Source organism: Macrotis lagotis, chromosome 8 (genome assembly GCF_037893015.1).
Source record: "Macrotis lagotis isolate mMagLag1 chromosome 8, bilby.v1.9.chrom.fasta, whole genome shotgun sequence".
Lineage (NCBI taxonomy): Eukaryota > Metazoa > Chordata > Mammalia > Peramelemorphia > Peramelidae > Macrotis > Macrotis lagotis.
Genome location: NC_133665.1, coordinates 937,596 through 953,679, shown reverse-complemented (window position 1 = coordinate 953,679; position 16,084 = coordinate 937,596). Strand labels below are relative to the sequence as shown.

The 16,084-nt window shown below is 45.9% G+C and overlaps 2 protein-coding genes across 3 annotated transcripts; one reads left to right on the top strand and one right to left on the bottom strand.

The window, feature by feature from the left end:
- Positions 1 to 69: 69 nt before the first annotated feature.
- Positions 70 to 4,566, top strand: SIT1 (signaling threshold regulating transmembrane adaptor 1). Its single transcript, XM_074196186.1, has 6 exons — positions 70 to 197; positions 2,831 to 2,891; positions 2,988 to 3,123; positions 3,293 to 3,351; positions 3,456 to 3,517; positions 3,614 to 4,566. Exons 2-6 carry the CDS (start codon positions 2,858 to 2,860, stop codon positions 3,854 to 3,856), a joined length of 534 nt encoding a protein of 177 aa, XP_074052287.1. The 5' UTR covers positions 70 to 197; positions 2,831 to 2,857; the 3' UTR covers positions 3,857 to 4,566.
- On the bottom strand, positions 3,307 to 8,564 carry LOC141495164 (uncharacterized). Of its 2 annotated transcripts, none has more exons than XM_074196182.1 (6): positions 8,386 to 8,564; positions 7,096 to 7,511; positions 6,478 to 6,534; positions 5,812 to 5,856; positions 5,159 to 5,323; positions 3,307 to 5,060 (listed from the first exon to the last, which is right to left on the bottom strand). In XM_074196182.1, the coding sequence occupies exons 2-6, from the start codon at positions 7,433 to 7,435 to the stop codon at positions 4,705 to 4,707; spliced, it is 963 nt and encodes a 320-aa protein (XP_074052283.1). In that variant the 5' UTR covers positions 7,436 to 7,511; positions 8,386 to 8,564; the 3' UTR covers positions 3,307 to 4,704. The 2 variants fall into 2 exon arrangements, with proteins under 2 accessions (XP_074052283.1, XP_074052285.1); XM_074196184.1 differs by having other exon boundaries at positions 5,159 to 5,254.
- Positions 8,565 to 16,084: the final 7,520 nt, after the last annotated feature.

Here is a 16,084-nt window from a genome sequence, read left to right as displayed (position 1 = left end):
AGCGCGGCGAGGCCGCTCTCAGTCAAGTAGTGGATAGATATGCAGGCAGTGCGCCGCATGCGCACTAACTCAACGGGGCTCATTCTCAGCGCGCCCGATCTTTTTACTGCTTAATCTCCTATCATGTGCCACTGTGCCAGAGAAGAGGCAGAAAAGACCCAAACAAGAAAAGGGAAAGCTGGAAGAACAAACAGCAAGTACAGGAAGCGTAGGAAATAATTTTAAAATTATATATATATGCCTATATATGGTGGAGGGAAACTAGGAGAGAGGGGTGATCTGAAAATCTAGAAAGACAGTATCAAGAAGAGACTGAGCGACCGCGGAGAGGTCAAGGAGAATAAGAATGGGGCAGCTGGGTGGTGCAGTCCTGGAGTTAGGAGGATCTGAGTTCAAATGTGGCCTCAGAGGCTTGATTCTTACTAGCAAGTCATTTAACCCTAATTGCCTCACACACACACACACACAAAAAGAAAAGAACAAGGACTGAGAAATGGCAATTGAATGAGGCTACTAAGAGAGATCAGTACCTTTGGAGAGAGTGGTTTTAGTAGAAAGATAAGGTCAGAAGTCCCATTGGAAGAGGTTAAGAAGAAAAGAAGGGGAGGAGAGTGGAAGCATCTATGGTAGATGCTAGGAAGGTAATGAAGCAAAGGATCAATGAGGGTTTTTTCAGCACGTAGGCAATAGGAATTGAGTCAGGCAGGTAGGTACAGAGGTGAAGAGAGTGCTGGGTCTGGAGTCACATTTACTAGCTGGGCAAATCACTTCACCTTGCCTCAGTTTTCTCATCTGTAAAATGAGCTGAAGAAGGGACATGGCAGACCACTCCCAGATCAATATAATGGGAGAGACTGAAAACGAAGTGAGAATAGGATCACTGGTAGATGATTTAGACTTGGTAAGGAGTAAGGCCATGTCTTCATGTGGAACAGGGGCTGAAGGAGGGGAAAGATGAGGAAGAGTGAGGAGTTCATATCAAATGGTCTCCTTCTTTCCATGGGACAAGGTTCTCAGCTTGGGGTTGGAAAGAGGGAGTGGGTTGAGGAGCTAGGTGTGTTTGAGGGTCTTTGGCATTAATGATTGTGAAAGAATGCATAAATATGACAGCTGGTGGAGGTGGGGACAGGAGGTTGGATGAGTGTGAGCAGGGTAGAGGCAGGAAGGGCATGGCTGAGAAGAGGGTGTGGTGATGGCCCAGTATCTGCTGCTTTCAAGGTTCCTGGCCTTTCAGTGTTCCCCTGCTTTGTGGGTCCTGCTGGGGGAAGGTGACCCCAGTGCTGCTTTTGGCACTGGCTGAAAAACTCAGTAAAAATTCGGCTATCAAGTAAGAATCAATGCGTCTGCTGAAGTCCTCTAGTATGAAGACCAGATTTGAGGAGGAGTCAGTCGATAAATATTTTACCAAATGCCAGCCAGGCTCTAAGTATGCTAAGCACTGGGAATTCAAAAGGAAAAAAAAAAAAACAAAAACAAAAATCAAGTAAAAGAGTGTCCAATGTGGAGAAGCTCCCAGAAATGTGGTAGGAACCACACAGAAGCTATATACATTTCATACATATGTATGAAATGATTGAGAGAAGGCACTAGAATTAAAAGGGGTTGGGATTTTAGTTGGCTTTTCACCTCTCCCTCTGCCCTCCCTCGCTTGAGGTCAACAGTCAAAGCTTAGGAATGGAATTCCGGGTTTGGGGGACTGCCAGAGAAAAGGCCCTGAACAGAGAGATGGAGTAAGATGTGGTGGAACTACCAGAAGGCCAGTGCCAATGGATCCAGGAGCATGTGGCAGAAGATGAGAAAGGTGGAAAGGGGTTAGACTATGAAGGGCTTTGAACATTTTGTGTTTGATCCTGGAGGCAAAGAAGAGTCCCTGGAGTTTACTGGCATGATTAGGCCTGTTTTAGGAAAATCACTTAAGTGACTGAATGGAGAATGGGGAGAGAAAAGGAGATTCTGGACAGGCTATCCCAAGGTTTAACAATAGCTCCAACTGTTCTTTGCAAATAGGGTATTTGGAACTCTTCATTTTTTTTTCCTAGTAAAAATTTCATAAGGAGAATGGGTTTCTAGGCTAGCCTACAGAAGATTAGAAGCACAAATCTGGCCTCCCCTCTTAGGATCAGAGAAGGGTCTTGATTTGAGGTGAGGAAGGAGATACCATTTCGTATTCAAGAAACTTTTGGCCCACCTGCTTCCATAACCCCAGTCTCAAACATCCTAAAATTATCCCCAATCTAGATGGAGGAATGCAGATGAATGAAAAAGAAAATTTGAGAAGAATTGCGCTTCCCTTCTTACTTCTCTCACCTGCATAAAAAGGTATTTTTTTTTTTTTTTTTTTTTTACTATTCTGGATACAGAGACTATTACCTGACAGGAAAAGGAGGTTGGAGAGAAGGTAACATTGAGCACCTGAAAGCCTAAAGAAGGGGTCAGAAGAAGGGAGGCTCCTTTTAATCTGGAGAACTGCGCTGGGTAGTTCCAGGTTATTAAATTTCAAAATCTTCTTCCTTGAAGTTAACATTGAACATCTTCCCTTGATATTCCACAGGAGCAATTGGGTCGAAATGCAGAGAAGAAAAGGGTTGAGAGCAGGAGATATTTAATCAGACTCCTACAGCTGGGGGGGGGGGGGGAGCATTTCCCCTATCTCTGTGCTCCGGAAGGAAGTTCCTGTGGCTTTTGCAGCTGTGGCAAAGTTGTTGAGCTTCAGGGAACAGGGTGACTGAGGCAGGGACAGGGTAGACCCAGCCCTGTGTTAAAGACAGCAAGGGCTCTTTAGAGACCTGGCCTTGGGGACAGAGGAACAGTTTCGTATTTCTCCTGGCAGGCTCAGACTCACATCTCTGTGGCATTAATGGATATGAAAGGATGTGCAAACTTTACAACTGGTGAGGTGGGGACAGGGGGGCAAGAGGGTATGAGCAAGGCGGAGGTGGGGAGGGCATGGCTGAGGGTGTCCTGACCTTCACTCCTGCTGCTTTCAGGGTTCCCGGACTTTCGTTGTGCCTTTGGGCTGTGGGCCCTGCTGGGGGTGGTGACCCTGTTATTGCTTTTGGCACTGGTTGAACACCTAGTGCGATGGACCAGAACAAAGAACAAGACTTTACAGGGGCAGGAAAGGTGAGTACTGCCAAGGAAAGACACCGACAGAGGTCTTTCCCTTGGGCACCCCAATCTTTCAAACTCTGGAGGGATGCTTTTGGGCCATCAACTTTCCCATCTTACTTGTTCACCCCAGAACGTCATCCTTTCCCCCCCCCTCCCCCCGGACCCCCCCTTTATGTTGCAGCCCCAAGAGGCCTATGGAAGAGGCACCACTTTATGGGAATCTGACATACCTGCAAACAGGTGAGGAGGGAGGCAATTGGGGTAAGGCAAAGGGGTTTTCAGAGCAAGTGAAAAGGGTTGGAGAGAGGGACTTAGGGACTCCTTCCTGTTCCATCTTGTCTCAGGGCGGCTACCACAGAAGCCAGGGCCTATCCTGCAGGAGCAGTCAGCAGGAGATACACCTCGAGTAAGTTTGACCTGGTGTACCACGGGTGGGGAATCTAAAGATGAGGGCAGTTTGGGGGTCTCCTTTACACACCCTAACCTGCCTCTCTATGCCCAGGCAGGGGAGGAAGCTATGTGCTATGCCAGCCTGCAGCTGCAGCCTCCTCAGGGCCGCCCGCCAGGACCTGGTACAGGAACACTTATCAAGTACTCGGAGGTAGTGATGATGCTGGAGCCTGAGCAGTCTGCTCCCATGCCTGGGCTCCCAGAGCCCGAACTCTACGCTTCAGTGGGCTCCCAGACCCGCCGGGCAGCCTTTCCTAATGAGGAATATGCCAACAGCCAGCCAGGAGATGGATGATAAGACCCAGATCTAAACATCAGATGCATCTTGGGGGCAGGGAGAAGGGGAAAGAGGCCACTGTCCACAGGAAGAAGTCCTATCTTGACTTTCTCTTTTAGCCCACAGTTCCTTTGAGTTAGGACCATGGAGGACCGGAAATTAACCCTCAATAGATAGATGTCCATCTGTCTACAGGGAGGCAGAGGAAGCTTCCAGCCTGGGCATGAGACCAAACTCACCTTCAAAGTCCTCCAGCTTTCAAAACCCCTCCTATCTCTGGCCCTCTGAGGTTAACCAATTCCGGCCCCAACTATACTTCTCTAGTTTCTTCAGAAATACAGGAAGTGGTGGTGGTGACTTGGGGGTGGGGTGGGGCCGGCAAGCACACAAATCTGTGTGTCTTTGAAAAGGCATGAGTACCAGGGAGCACCTATGCCAGGGCAGGTATGTATACATGTGAGCACAAAAGAGCCGACACAAGCAAGATGTCTGCATGCATATGTGAGCCTGTGTCATTCTGGCCAGGCACAAGCAAGACGGTGGTGATGCCTGCAGCAGCATCTTTAGCCCCTGACACAGGTTCCAAGAAACTGAAAGAATAGGGTGAAGTCAGGGCACAGTCCCCTCTCCTGCTAGTTTGATTTTTTTAATCAAATAATCTTTCACTGTAAAAAAAGGATGCATGTTTCTCTTTTAAATTAAATATTTTCTAAAATATGAGGACATTTACAAAGAGGTTTTTAGTCTTGAACAGATGATGGGGGTGGGGGTGGGGAATGGGGCTCTGTTTCACCAGCAAGAGAAAGCTGGGAATTGTCTTACTGGCTTAAGCTCTCAACCACAGTTTAGGAGGAGTGGGTCCACATTCATAATGGTGCAAACCTGGGTGGGGCTAGAATAGTCTCCTCCTTTAGGCAGGGACTGGCAGGGGCAAGGGGAATAGAGGGGGAATGGGGAGAGTGCAGGCCCAGGACAGGGGGGTGAGACCGGGTAGGACCAGGTGTGGCTGTGAGCAGGGAGCAGGGATTTTGCCAGCTGGGGTTATGCATCAGCAGTGCCTGCAAGGTCTGGCCCATCTGGCCCAGGCCATCAGACAGCAGGTGAAGATGGGAGACGGTGTCTTGGGCCAAGCTCTCGAGAAGGGCCTGCTGCTGCCTTGAGGTTCTCAGGATCTGCACCAGAAGATCCTGCATGTTCTGGAGGAGGCTCACCACCCCAGGGCCTGAAACAATGCACCAGCCAGAGGTCAAGGCCTTCCTCTGCTGCCCCATGACCAGGCCCCAGGCCCCAGAGAAGGATGGGAAGAAGGATGAAGCTCACCTTGCAGTCCTGACATAGGAGTGGGCTCTTCTCTAGCTCCCTGTGGTACCAGATCTGGCCTGACTGGAATCTCTGGCACCAAGGCTGGAGGCTCCTCTGGGGGAGCAGGAGGCAAAAAAAATGTACCAAGCCCTGTTATCAGCTCCATCTCCACATACTCCTCCACTGCAATGAGGACAGAAGTCCCCCCCAATTTAGTCCTGTGAGAGTGGTACAATCAGGACCCCCTCATCTAATTCCAAGGTAGGGGCTGCTCTCAGCTCCCTTGAAAATAAAGAAGGGGTCAATGGACAGAGCTAGCTGACTCCATCCAGATGAGTTGGGGGGTGAAAACCAGGGAGTGGTTCTTAAGGAACTGGAGGGGAATAGCTCACAGAAAGCCCAGTGGATCCACAGGGTTCTTTTAAGACACTTTTCCTTTGCTACCCCATTCTGCCAAAGGAATACCCCCCCATTCCATGTTATCTATTTCATCCACTGAACACTCCCACCTGGAGGGGGGGGTGCTTCCCATTTCCTCTCTTTCACCAATATCCTCATTCCTCTGGAGACTCCTTTCACATCCTCCCAACGAGAGCTGTGTTCTCCCCTACCCAGGACAACCTTAGGAGCACCCCAAGTCACCTAAGAAAAACAAAACTCTTCAGCCTTACCTGGCACCTGGTAGGGATCAGGGCTGGCCTGCTTTTCCTCAGAAGCTACAGGAGGAGGACAGATGCATTCAGCTTTCCCTACTGACCCTAACCTTCACCCCAACTATGGATCTCCCAACCTAACCTCTCCTATCTTGTTTCCCCACAAGTGTTAGAGTTACCAAAAGACTAGTCAGTTGGTCCCATAGCACATAACCCAGTCTGGAAGGGGAAGCATGCAAAAGGGGTCACTTTTTGTAAAATGTGCACACTTAAATCCCAGAAAATTGGGCATGAAGTCTATGACAAGTCATCCGTCCTCCAGGGAAGACCCAGAGCTTCTGTGAACTTAACTTCTTTTAAGGCTCAGTTCAGATGCCTCCTCTGGGAAAACTTCCCTGATCCCCACCAGTTACTAGTTGTCTTAAATTAGGTTGTTTCCTCTCAGAAGAACAGAAGCACTTGGGGTCTTTGAATCCACAAGTAACTAGCTCAGTGCCAAGGACTTGGAAGACCCCATATAAATGTCTGCTCTATTGACCAGGGCATCAACAGACCAGGAGCAGTGATTTTACAGCTCTGAGGTGGGCACACAAATCCACCTCTTGGTTCTGCCCTTCCACCTAGTCCCCTCAGCCTCAACCTCTCTCAGCTTTCCTCTCCACAACAGTTCCTGGGAATACTCACGGGTAGATTCTTTCTTGGCACAAGGGGGTGGTCCTGTTTCAAGGTTTGTCTCAGAACCTGGGTAGTTGGAGAGAAGAGAGTCAGTCAGCCTAAGGTTAGGGTGCCTGGTTCCCCACCTGTTTCCAGGACTGCATTGTGAGCTATTTTATTTTTGTTTTTGAATCTTCAACGAAAAGCCCATATCTGGTACATAGCAGGCTCTACGTAGATTTTTGTGCATCAAATGTGGCTCCCCTTCTCCACCCCCCTCCAACCCACCCAGTAGCTTGGCTCTGGTGGGGGTCACAGTACTTCCCAGGCAGGAACATCACTAGATCTGGGGAGAGCAGGACTAGGCATAAGCCAGAAATGTGGAGGAAGGTTCCTGCAACCCTTCTCCTTTTCCTGCTAGTGCTGGAGTTTCCTTAAAGAAATCTTGGAGGGGCAGCTAGTTGTCACAGTGGGCAGAGCACCAGTCCTGAAGTCAGGAGGACCCGAGTTCAAATATGACCTCACACACTTAATTGCCTAGCTGTGTGACCTTGGGTAAGCCACTTAACCCCAATGCCTTAAATAAATAAAAATAAAATTAAAATAGAGAAACCTCTCTGAGACCCATCACCAAGACTATCGCCTTACCTGGCAGGCGTCTTTCTCCAAACACTGGTCTTCCGGCAGCCTTCCACAGTCTCTTCATGGTACGGTAGTGGGGTGGGGGCTGCGAGGAGGGACCCCCTGCCTGGCGGCTGGTCTCCCACTCTGAATAGAAGGCTTGCTTCAGCGCTTTCCACTTGGATCGGCACTGGGCTACACTCCGACCATAGCCTGATGCCCCCAGCCCTTGGGAGATGGATTGCCACAAGGCCTCATTAGGCCTTGAAGTGGAGGCCATGAGCAAGGTGACCTCCCCTGAGTCCTGGATCAGGGTCAGGAGGCAGCTGATCTCCTGCTGGGTCCAGGCCCGGCCCCTGGGCATCATTCAGGCTCCTCTCCTACACTGAGCACCAAGACCCCAAGAAAGGAGAGACTTGGGGGAGGGGGCTGTCACAGATGGCCTATGGGACACAGATAAAAACAAACAGACTGAGGAGGCAGGTGGGGACAGTTGGAGCATGGAGAGGGATCTGGGGTACCAGAGAGAGAAAGGGGTTTAATGTGCCAATTGGCCGACCCCTGGGAGGGTTCAAGGGATGGGGGTGCTGGGAAATGGAGGAGTCTGAGGGGTCAGGGGATCTCGACACAACACTGATTTGGTGAGATGGCTTGTCCAAGGGCACTGGGGGCTGGCCGGCGGGCTGTGCGCGGCGCGGGCCGGGCCTCCGGGGAGGGGGGTACAGTCCTGCCGGGGGTCTCCGGCACAGAACTCCAGATGGGAGGCCCCGAGGACAGCCGGGCGGTGAGAACCAGTGTGTGAGCAGAAGCCTGGGGGCAGCTGCGGGCGGCACGGGCCTCTGGGCTGACGCGGAGCCCCTGAATGGCGCAGGCTGTGCACGTGGACGCGGGCTCCGGGGCCCGGCGGGCATTGTTGGAGATGGGGGGCAAAGGAAAGAGGGCGGCGGCTCCTGGGGGGGCCCCTGGGCCGGTGTGAGCGGGGAGGGGCGTGCACTGAGTGGGAGCCCCTAGAAGCAGGGAAGGAGGGGTGGCGTGTGGGCAGAGTCGGGGGGCAGGCGGGATGGTGACTGCGCTCCCGGCTTCAAACTGTGCGGGGGGTCAAGGGTCAGGGGGCGTGAGGGGCGGAGGAGATGCTCACTGAGCCTGTGGGGGGCGGGGAGAGGAGGGGGCCGGGCCGGGGGCCTCGGCGATGGGGGGGAGGGGAGGGGCGTGGCGTGAGCGCGCCGGCGTGAGGGGAGACGGGGCGGGGAGGGTCTGCATGCCGGGCCCGGACGTGCGGGGGGAGGGGCGCCCCGGGGCGGCTGGTCGGGACGGTACCTGCGGGGGTGTGGGGAGGAGGACCCGCGCCCTCCCAGCGGCAGCAGCCCGACCCTGCTCGGCCCGGGCTCCCGCCAAAAGCCCAGCCCCTTTCCTCAGCCTCCCTATCTTTAGGGCGAATGCCAAGCCCAGCCGCGTCTTCGCACAGACCCCCGCGCCACTGCGGCAGCACTGCGCATGTGTGACCTCGCCACACCCTCGGCTCGCCCCATTGAGACGCGGGGCTCCCACATCCGGGGAGGCAGGTCCCGGGAACGCCTTTCTTTTGAGGCATTCTGGGAAATGAAGTCTCAAAAAGCTGTCCGCCCTCAGCATTCTGGGAAATGGAGTCCCGGACTCGACTCAGGCCCACTAAAGATGACTGAGGCCCGTTCCTCGTTTTCAGTGTATTCTTCATCCAGTGTCACCCTGGAAACGGCCAGCCGGCCATGGTGTGGGGATTCCTGTGGACCTAACAACTGCGCCCGCTTTCACTTTTGAAAGCCTTAAACCGTTGTACATCAGATAATAGGATCATCGATTTAAAGCTAGAACATGTCTTAGAGGCCAACCCGATTTAAAAAAAAAATATATATATATATATATTTAATATTAAAACAATTTTTAAGGTCCGAATTCTCCTCTTCCTACACCTCCTTCACCCATTGGGAAGGCAAGAAATGTGATGTCGATTTCACAAGTGAGGGAGGCGAGATTAGGGGGAAAATTTGTAAAATTCAAAAATAAAGAAGTAAAAATTTTACAAGTGAAATTATGAAAAATATATTTCCCTATTATCCATGTTGCAAAAAAAAAGGACAAGAAAAAGCTGAATGAAGCAAACAATTTGCCCAAAATTACCCAGAAAGTAATCAGCACCAAATCCCAGGGATTTTGGCTCCATCCTGAATTGTGCATTTGCACCCAAGCTGATATTGTCCCATTGATTTATGTAATGAGATCATTTTAGGGACACTTGAATCTAAGTACTAATTTTGATCTTCAAGTAGTTAAAGCTGCTTGCTGTAACCTGAGCTTTAAATATCTCTGCCCTTCAGGTGAGTGATACTGGAATAAGTGCTTAAATGCTCCTTCCTGCAACTATTTGGAGGTTCAAGATCTGTAGTAATCATGGCCTCATCTACTCATGTCCTGCAGGATCTTTCCCATCTTTCTTCATTCCATCACTACACCACTATTGCAGCCCGGTAACTTGTCTACCCAGCCCTTGTCTTCCCCTCCCTCCTCTTTCATTCCATTGCATGTTTCTTTTCTTCCTTGCCTCCCCACCCCCTTCCTTTCCCTGCCTCCCTCCCTCCTTCCCTCTTCCTCCCCTCCCTCCCTTTCTCCCTCCCTCCCTCCCTCCCTTCCTTCTTCCTCCCTCCCTCCCTTCCTTCTTCCTTCCTTCTTCCTTCCTTCCTTCCTTCCTTCCTTCCTTCCTTCCTTCCTTCCTTCCTTCCTTCCTTCCTTCCTTCCTTCCTTCCTTCCTTCCACAATTCCTCACACATAACCTTTCCTTCTTCCTAGCTACAGCAAATGCTGAGGTGAAAATCACAAAACAATTCTAACTAAATCCACTTTGAATTCATACTCTGCATTTAGTAAGAATCTCCACTGTTTAGAAATTCTTTTCAAAATCACTTTTGAGTTTCCTAAAGTGTCTGTTAGAAAATTTCCCTACATTCCTTAACCTCTCAGTTCTACTCCCACATATTTCAATCTCAGCAGATGAACTCAACTCCTATTTTGCTGAGAAGACCAAAGGTTTTCAAAGTTACCTCCTTCAGCTACCCTCTTCCTCATTTCCAAACCTCTTGGCATCTCCACTCAACTCTTCTTTCTTCCCATAAGATGCCAAAGAAGAGGCAACTCACTTCTTTGCCAAGTTATTCATGCCCTTGATTTATATCTTTCAATCCCCTCCATAAATCTTCTTTCTATAATATGGTGTCCCAAACCAAATATGATTGGTCAGCATTTTGTAATATGCCTAAATGTAATCTGATCAGAGTATAGCATAGCACTATTTCAATAATCTAAATATTTTAGGTTATTTTTGTTGTGAATATTCCCTCCAACAATGCAAAGCATAGCCCTTCCTTGCTTGCTCAACCCATGTAACTTTTGCTTATGTCTTCCATTCAAAATTCTGGGTTCTTTCTCCTTGTGTTCTCTTGTGAATATATCCTTGGAGCATGATTATCCTTTACTCTCAATAAGTGACAGGACTTTTTTTTGATCAAATATTTACTTAATGTCACTTTTTTATACTGTGTCTACATAATTGCTAATGCTGCAGTCTGCTCATAATCATCATCATTCAGTTTTCCATTATCCTGAGTGTTCTTAAGTTTTAATTCTTCAGAGACTATAATATTCTATATGAATTGAAACCATATAATTCCTTCATAAGAATATTACCAACTAGGTGACACAGTAGATAGAACTCTGAGCCTGAAATCTGGAAGTGTTCAAATATGGATTCTGGCACTTACTAGCTGTGTGACCCTGGGTAAGACTTAACTTCTCTGATGAATGTACCAAAACCTCATCTCTGAAGGCAATCTTGTGAACAGTTCTTTTTTTTTTTAGTTTTTTTCTTTTTTGCAAGGCAAATGGGGTTAAGTGGCTTGCCCAAGACCACACAGCTAGGTAATTATTAAGTGTCTGAGACCTGATTTGAACCCAGGTACTCCTGACTTCGGGGCCAGTGCTTTATCCACTACGCCTCCTAGCCACCCCAAGACTTAACTTCTCAAATGGGAATAATAACAACATTGACCTTCTAGGATAGTTGTGAGAATCAAATTAAATAGCATTTGTAATCAATGACTGGAATTTAGTGGAGTGGGGCTAGGGAACCCAGGGAGAGCATGAAAAAAGGAACCTAACTCCCTTTTATAGCAAGAGTTCTAGCTACCCCTTCACCTTCTAGGGGAGTCCATTATACCTACAGCCTTACCAGTCTCTGAGGATACTAGCTTCTCCTTTCACCTGGTGACCCTTTACATCCACACTGTAGCCTGGACAGTCTCTGGCTCCCTCTAATTCTGCTGACCCTGTGGTCCAGGTACACTAGCCTCCTCTATTCTATAGTACCCTTTGTGACATTTCACCCTTCATTTCCATCATATTACATATTCTTGTTCCTGGGCATGCATTTGCTGGTGTAACCAGGAGCTAAGGCTGAACACTCCCCATCTGACCCCCAACTCCTCCCCTGGCCAGGCTCTCCACTGAGATGCAATAACCCCATAAAAAATTCTTCCCAACCAACCAACCAACCAACCAACCAGTCTCCAGAACTTCTTGGATCCATTTTGAATTTTATGTCACTAAAATCCTCTCTTTCAAAAAACCAGAGTCTGGGTCAAGTATTCTTTCTGTCATCCAGTGAGCCAGTTCACATCATCCAGTCCTACTGTACATAGTAGGCATTTAATAAGTGCATGTTTTTTTTCCCCTTCTTTACTTGGTGTCAAAAGGATGGGTAAACATTTAATACTTTTGAATCATCAGAAGAACTTTGTAATTTCCCCATGGCAATTCAGCCTACTCTCCTCTTTTCCTGTATGTGTGTCAATATATATAAATGTACAGATGTGTGTATATACATCAAAACTATAATTATATATATGTGTGTGTGTGTGTGTGTGTGTGTACACATACACTTATTTACTTTATAGGCTGTCCCTCTATAAGCATGTGAACTACTTATTATGACAATCAAAGCAATTTTTCTGAAAACAATACTAACAATAACAAAAACCTGGGTTTTTAGCAGATTGTAAACCTAATACAAGTCAAGATTTGGCTATCTTGGACTCCATTGAGAGCTAAAGCTCCTAAGAACAAGGAGGTTATAAGCTATTCTTGTCATCCATAAACAAGACTTCTTTTGTCCTGGAAAATATACAGCCAAAGAGCATGTTACATTATTTTTGACCAGCAGTATCACACTATATTAAATGACTTGTAGTCAACTACAATTTATGGATCTTTTTCATGGTGCTCTATAAATATTCCATTTTCATCTTGTACTTGTGGACTTAAAAAAAAATACTCGAATTCACAATGACACTGGCAAGACCATTGTTTCATCCATTAGTGGCACCAGTAGGTAGGAGCTCAAAAAAGGAACTAAAAGTGCAATGTGTAAGTGAGACACCAGGAGGTGCACTAAACACAAGCAGTTTCAGCTCCTTTACTAGGCCTTTACCTGGTCATCCAGGTGAGTTACTACCTAATCAACCACTAGATGGTATCTCGGCTTGAGCTCTACCACCTACCTCCCGGTATTTATGTCACATAGATTTTGCTAACCTGGGCTTTTCTCAGTGAATTTCGCATCTGTCTTTCTAGGGGTATGAATAGTTCTAACATATTAGAGCTATTGGAAGTTCAAGGTCTTTCTCAGGTGGCTATCATGGCCTCATCTAGTCATGTCCTGCAGTATCTTTCTCCATTCCATCACTACAACACTATTGTGCCTGGTAACTTGTCTACCCAGCCCCAATGTCTTCCCCTCCCTTCTCTTCATTCCATTGCACTTTTCTTTCCTTCCTTTTCTCCCCCCCCCCTTCTTACCCTGCTTCCCTCCCTCCTTCCCTCTTCCTTCCCTTCCTTCTGCCCTCTTCTCTAGGTCATAGGATCCTGAAAGATTATTTGCTTAAAGGATATTTACAAAAACAGAACCAAAATTATTAGGATTCCAGAACACAGGCTACTATTTCCAGGTAAATCTAAGTTTCTGCTTCCCCTTACAATCTTTTATGTCTAGTTTTCATCAGGTATACCTAGATACTGTTAGTATCACCAATCTTCCCCTGACTCCAAGTATTTGGGCTTCAAGCTAAAGAGTATGGAATGCTCTCTATCTTGGCTCAGCTTATCTATAAGACTATGAGAATTTTCCATCAAATACATTAGTCTGGCCAAATATAAGAGTGTATTAAGGGGATATATATATATATATATATATATATATATATATATATATACATGTGGATATATGTATGTGTACATAATAATATATAATGACAATATTATAGGATATATTATGATATAATATTAATATGATAGATACTGAAATAAAATAGACAAAAATGTTAATACATAAGAAACCTGACAATAATATAGGATATGCTATATTATGGTATAATATCTATGATATTATTATTATATAATATATGATAAAGCATATTAACATAATATATGTTAATAGGTAAGTCTGGCAAAGTAGAACATACCCAGAATGTGGAAAGATTTAAATTCCCAGTGGAGGGATTTGCATTTGATGCCAGAATTAATAGGGACCCAGATTTAATAGTTTATTGAACAGTAAAATGACATGGTCAGTCTTGTGTTTTAGCAATACTGTTTTGGGAAAATATAGGAGACTCAAGGCAGGGAGACCAATTATGAGAGGATTATAATAATTACAATAATTCAGGAGAAAAGGGAATAGATGCAAGAGATGCCGTCTTGACAGAGAGGACACGATTTGGTATTTGAATGGATGTGTTGGGTAATAGAGAGTAAGGGATCGAGGATGACTAGAGATTATTGGTAACTTTGGAGAGAACAGGTTCATTTTGTTTTGTTTTTGTTTTTTGCAAGGCAATGGGGTTAAGTGACTTGCCTAAGCTCACACAAGAAGGTAATTATCCATCTGAAGTCAAATTTGAACTCAGGTCCTCCTAACTCCAGGCCTGGTGCTCTATCCATTGTATCTCCTAGATACCCTTTTTGTTTTTGTTTTGTTTTTTTGCAAGGAGAGAACAGTTTCACTTGAATGGTAAGATTGAAAGCCAGATTGCAAGGGGTTGAGATGTGAAAGAGAGTCAAAGTGAAAGCAATAACTATAGATACAGGGTTTTTTTTCTAATAGTTTAGCTGTAAAAAGAAAGAGAAATATTGGAAGATAAGGTTAAGTTAGGTATTTTTAAGGATTAGATTGCCTTGTACATATTTATAAATTGGAAGATTTGTCCATAAGTAGCAAATTAAAGATTAGAGTGAGGGATAGAAACTGATTATGGATTAAATCTGAAGGAGGAAGCCAGAGGGAATAAAATTAAGGGTACAAGAAAAAAAACTGATGAGGAAAGGAATATCTTTTTATCAAAGTCTGGTATAAGAGAAGAGATAATGGAGGATGACTTCAATGTATTGGGGACTTAAGGAAGAGTAGCAAAGGGAATTCATATTATCTTAAGAAAGACTGGGTTGAAGCCTGTGGTAGAAAATCAATTGGGGAGGCATTAGAGGATTAATTTATTCCACTACAGAGATTAAATAACAAATTTATATTGGATTACACTAACAGCATCCTTCACTAGGCTATGAGTAGGAAAGGTGTTGGCACTTTGTGTTCTTGGGTTTCCATTTTCTTTATTCTTGCGGGAACTTCTGCCTAGAGTTTTATATATTAAGAGAAAGTAGAGGAAAAAAATCATAGGAAATCCAAACATTTTGTGCCATTTGAAAGAAACTAGAACATGGATGAATTGTCCCTGTGAACCATGGGGTAGTGAAATTGCATACTTGAGATCATAGGATCTGAATTCACATACTACCTGTGTGACCTTGGACTACTCTAAGTCTTAGTTGTCTCATCTTCAAAATGAGGGAGTTAAACTCCATGGTCTCAAAAGTTCCTTGCAGCTCTATATTTATGAGCAATTAGATGATGAAATGGATAGAAAACTGGACCTAGGGTTAGGAAGACCTGAGTTGCCCTTAACAAGTCATTTAACCTATTTGTCTCAGTTTCTTCATCTGTAAAATGGAGCTAATAATAGCACTTATCTCCCAGGATTTTAGTGCAAATCAAATGAGATAATAATTTTAAAGCTCCTGGCATTTTAAAGCTATTATTATAATTATGATAGTTCTGTGAAAGAAACAATTCATGGAGATAGTGTAGAATGAGCCTGGATGCTCTGTGAAAACTAAATTAGAACAGCCTGGAGGTGGCTAGAGGAGGTAGTGTATAATATGGTGTCACTTGGTTCAGGACAAAACTGTTGGTGAGATCAAGCAGATTTCCATTCCAGCTTCTTTCTCTCCCTTGCTTCCTCAGAAAACTTGCTCTCACTAACATTTTTTAAAAAAAATTTTCCCTTCATTTAAGGCAATGGGGTCAAGTGACTTGCCCAAGGCCACATAGGCAATCATTAAGTGTCTGAGACCAGATTTGAACTCCAGTCCTCCTGACTCCAAGGCAAGGTCAGTGCTTTATCTACTGCACCAGCTAGCTGCCCCTGCTCTCACTAACTTTTGGAATGGCCAGTTCCTTCCCCCTACTTCCAGAGGGTATGAGAAGAAGAGAGAGGAAAGGGAGGTCAGTGGACTTTGAAAACAGTAAGTATGATCTCCTTGTCAGTTGATGAAGAGTCCATACCATTTGGATTCAGAGGACCCTAAAGAGATGTGATAATGAGGACTGCAAAGGTAGACATCACTGAGAGGTTAAGACTTTGACTAGCAAGCATGACAGCATCACATGCGAATCTTGTTTCATTCTTTGCCTAGTTGTTCTTTGGTTGTAAGATTAGATGATTGATAGACCCTAAGAAGTGAATTCAAGCCAAGAAGTAATGTAATAAAGCTAAGAGACTCAAGGTCCATTCCCTGGAAGGTACTTTACTGTTGAGATGATTGTAGAAGGTTGGTGATCTTCAATGAAATGTTTTACTGAACCTGATCCTATACAAGA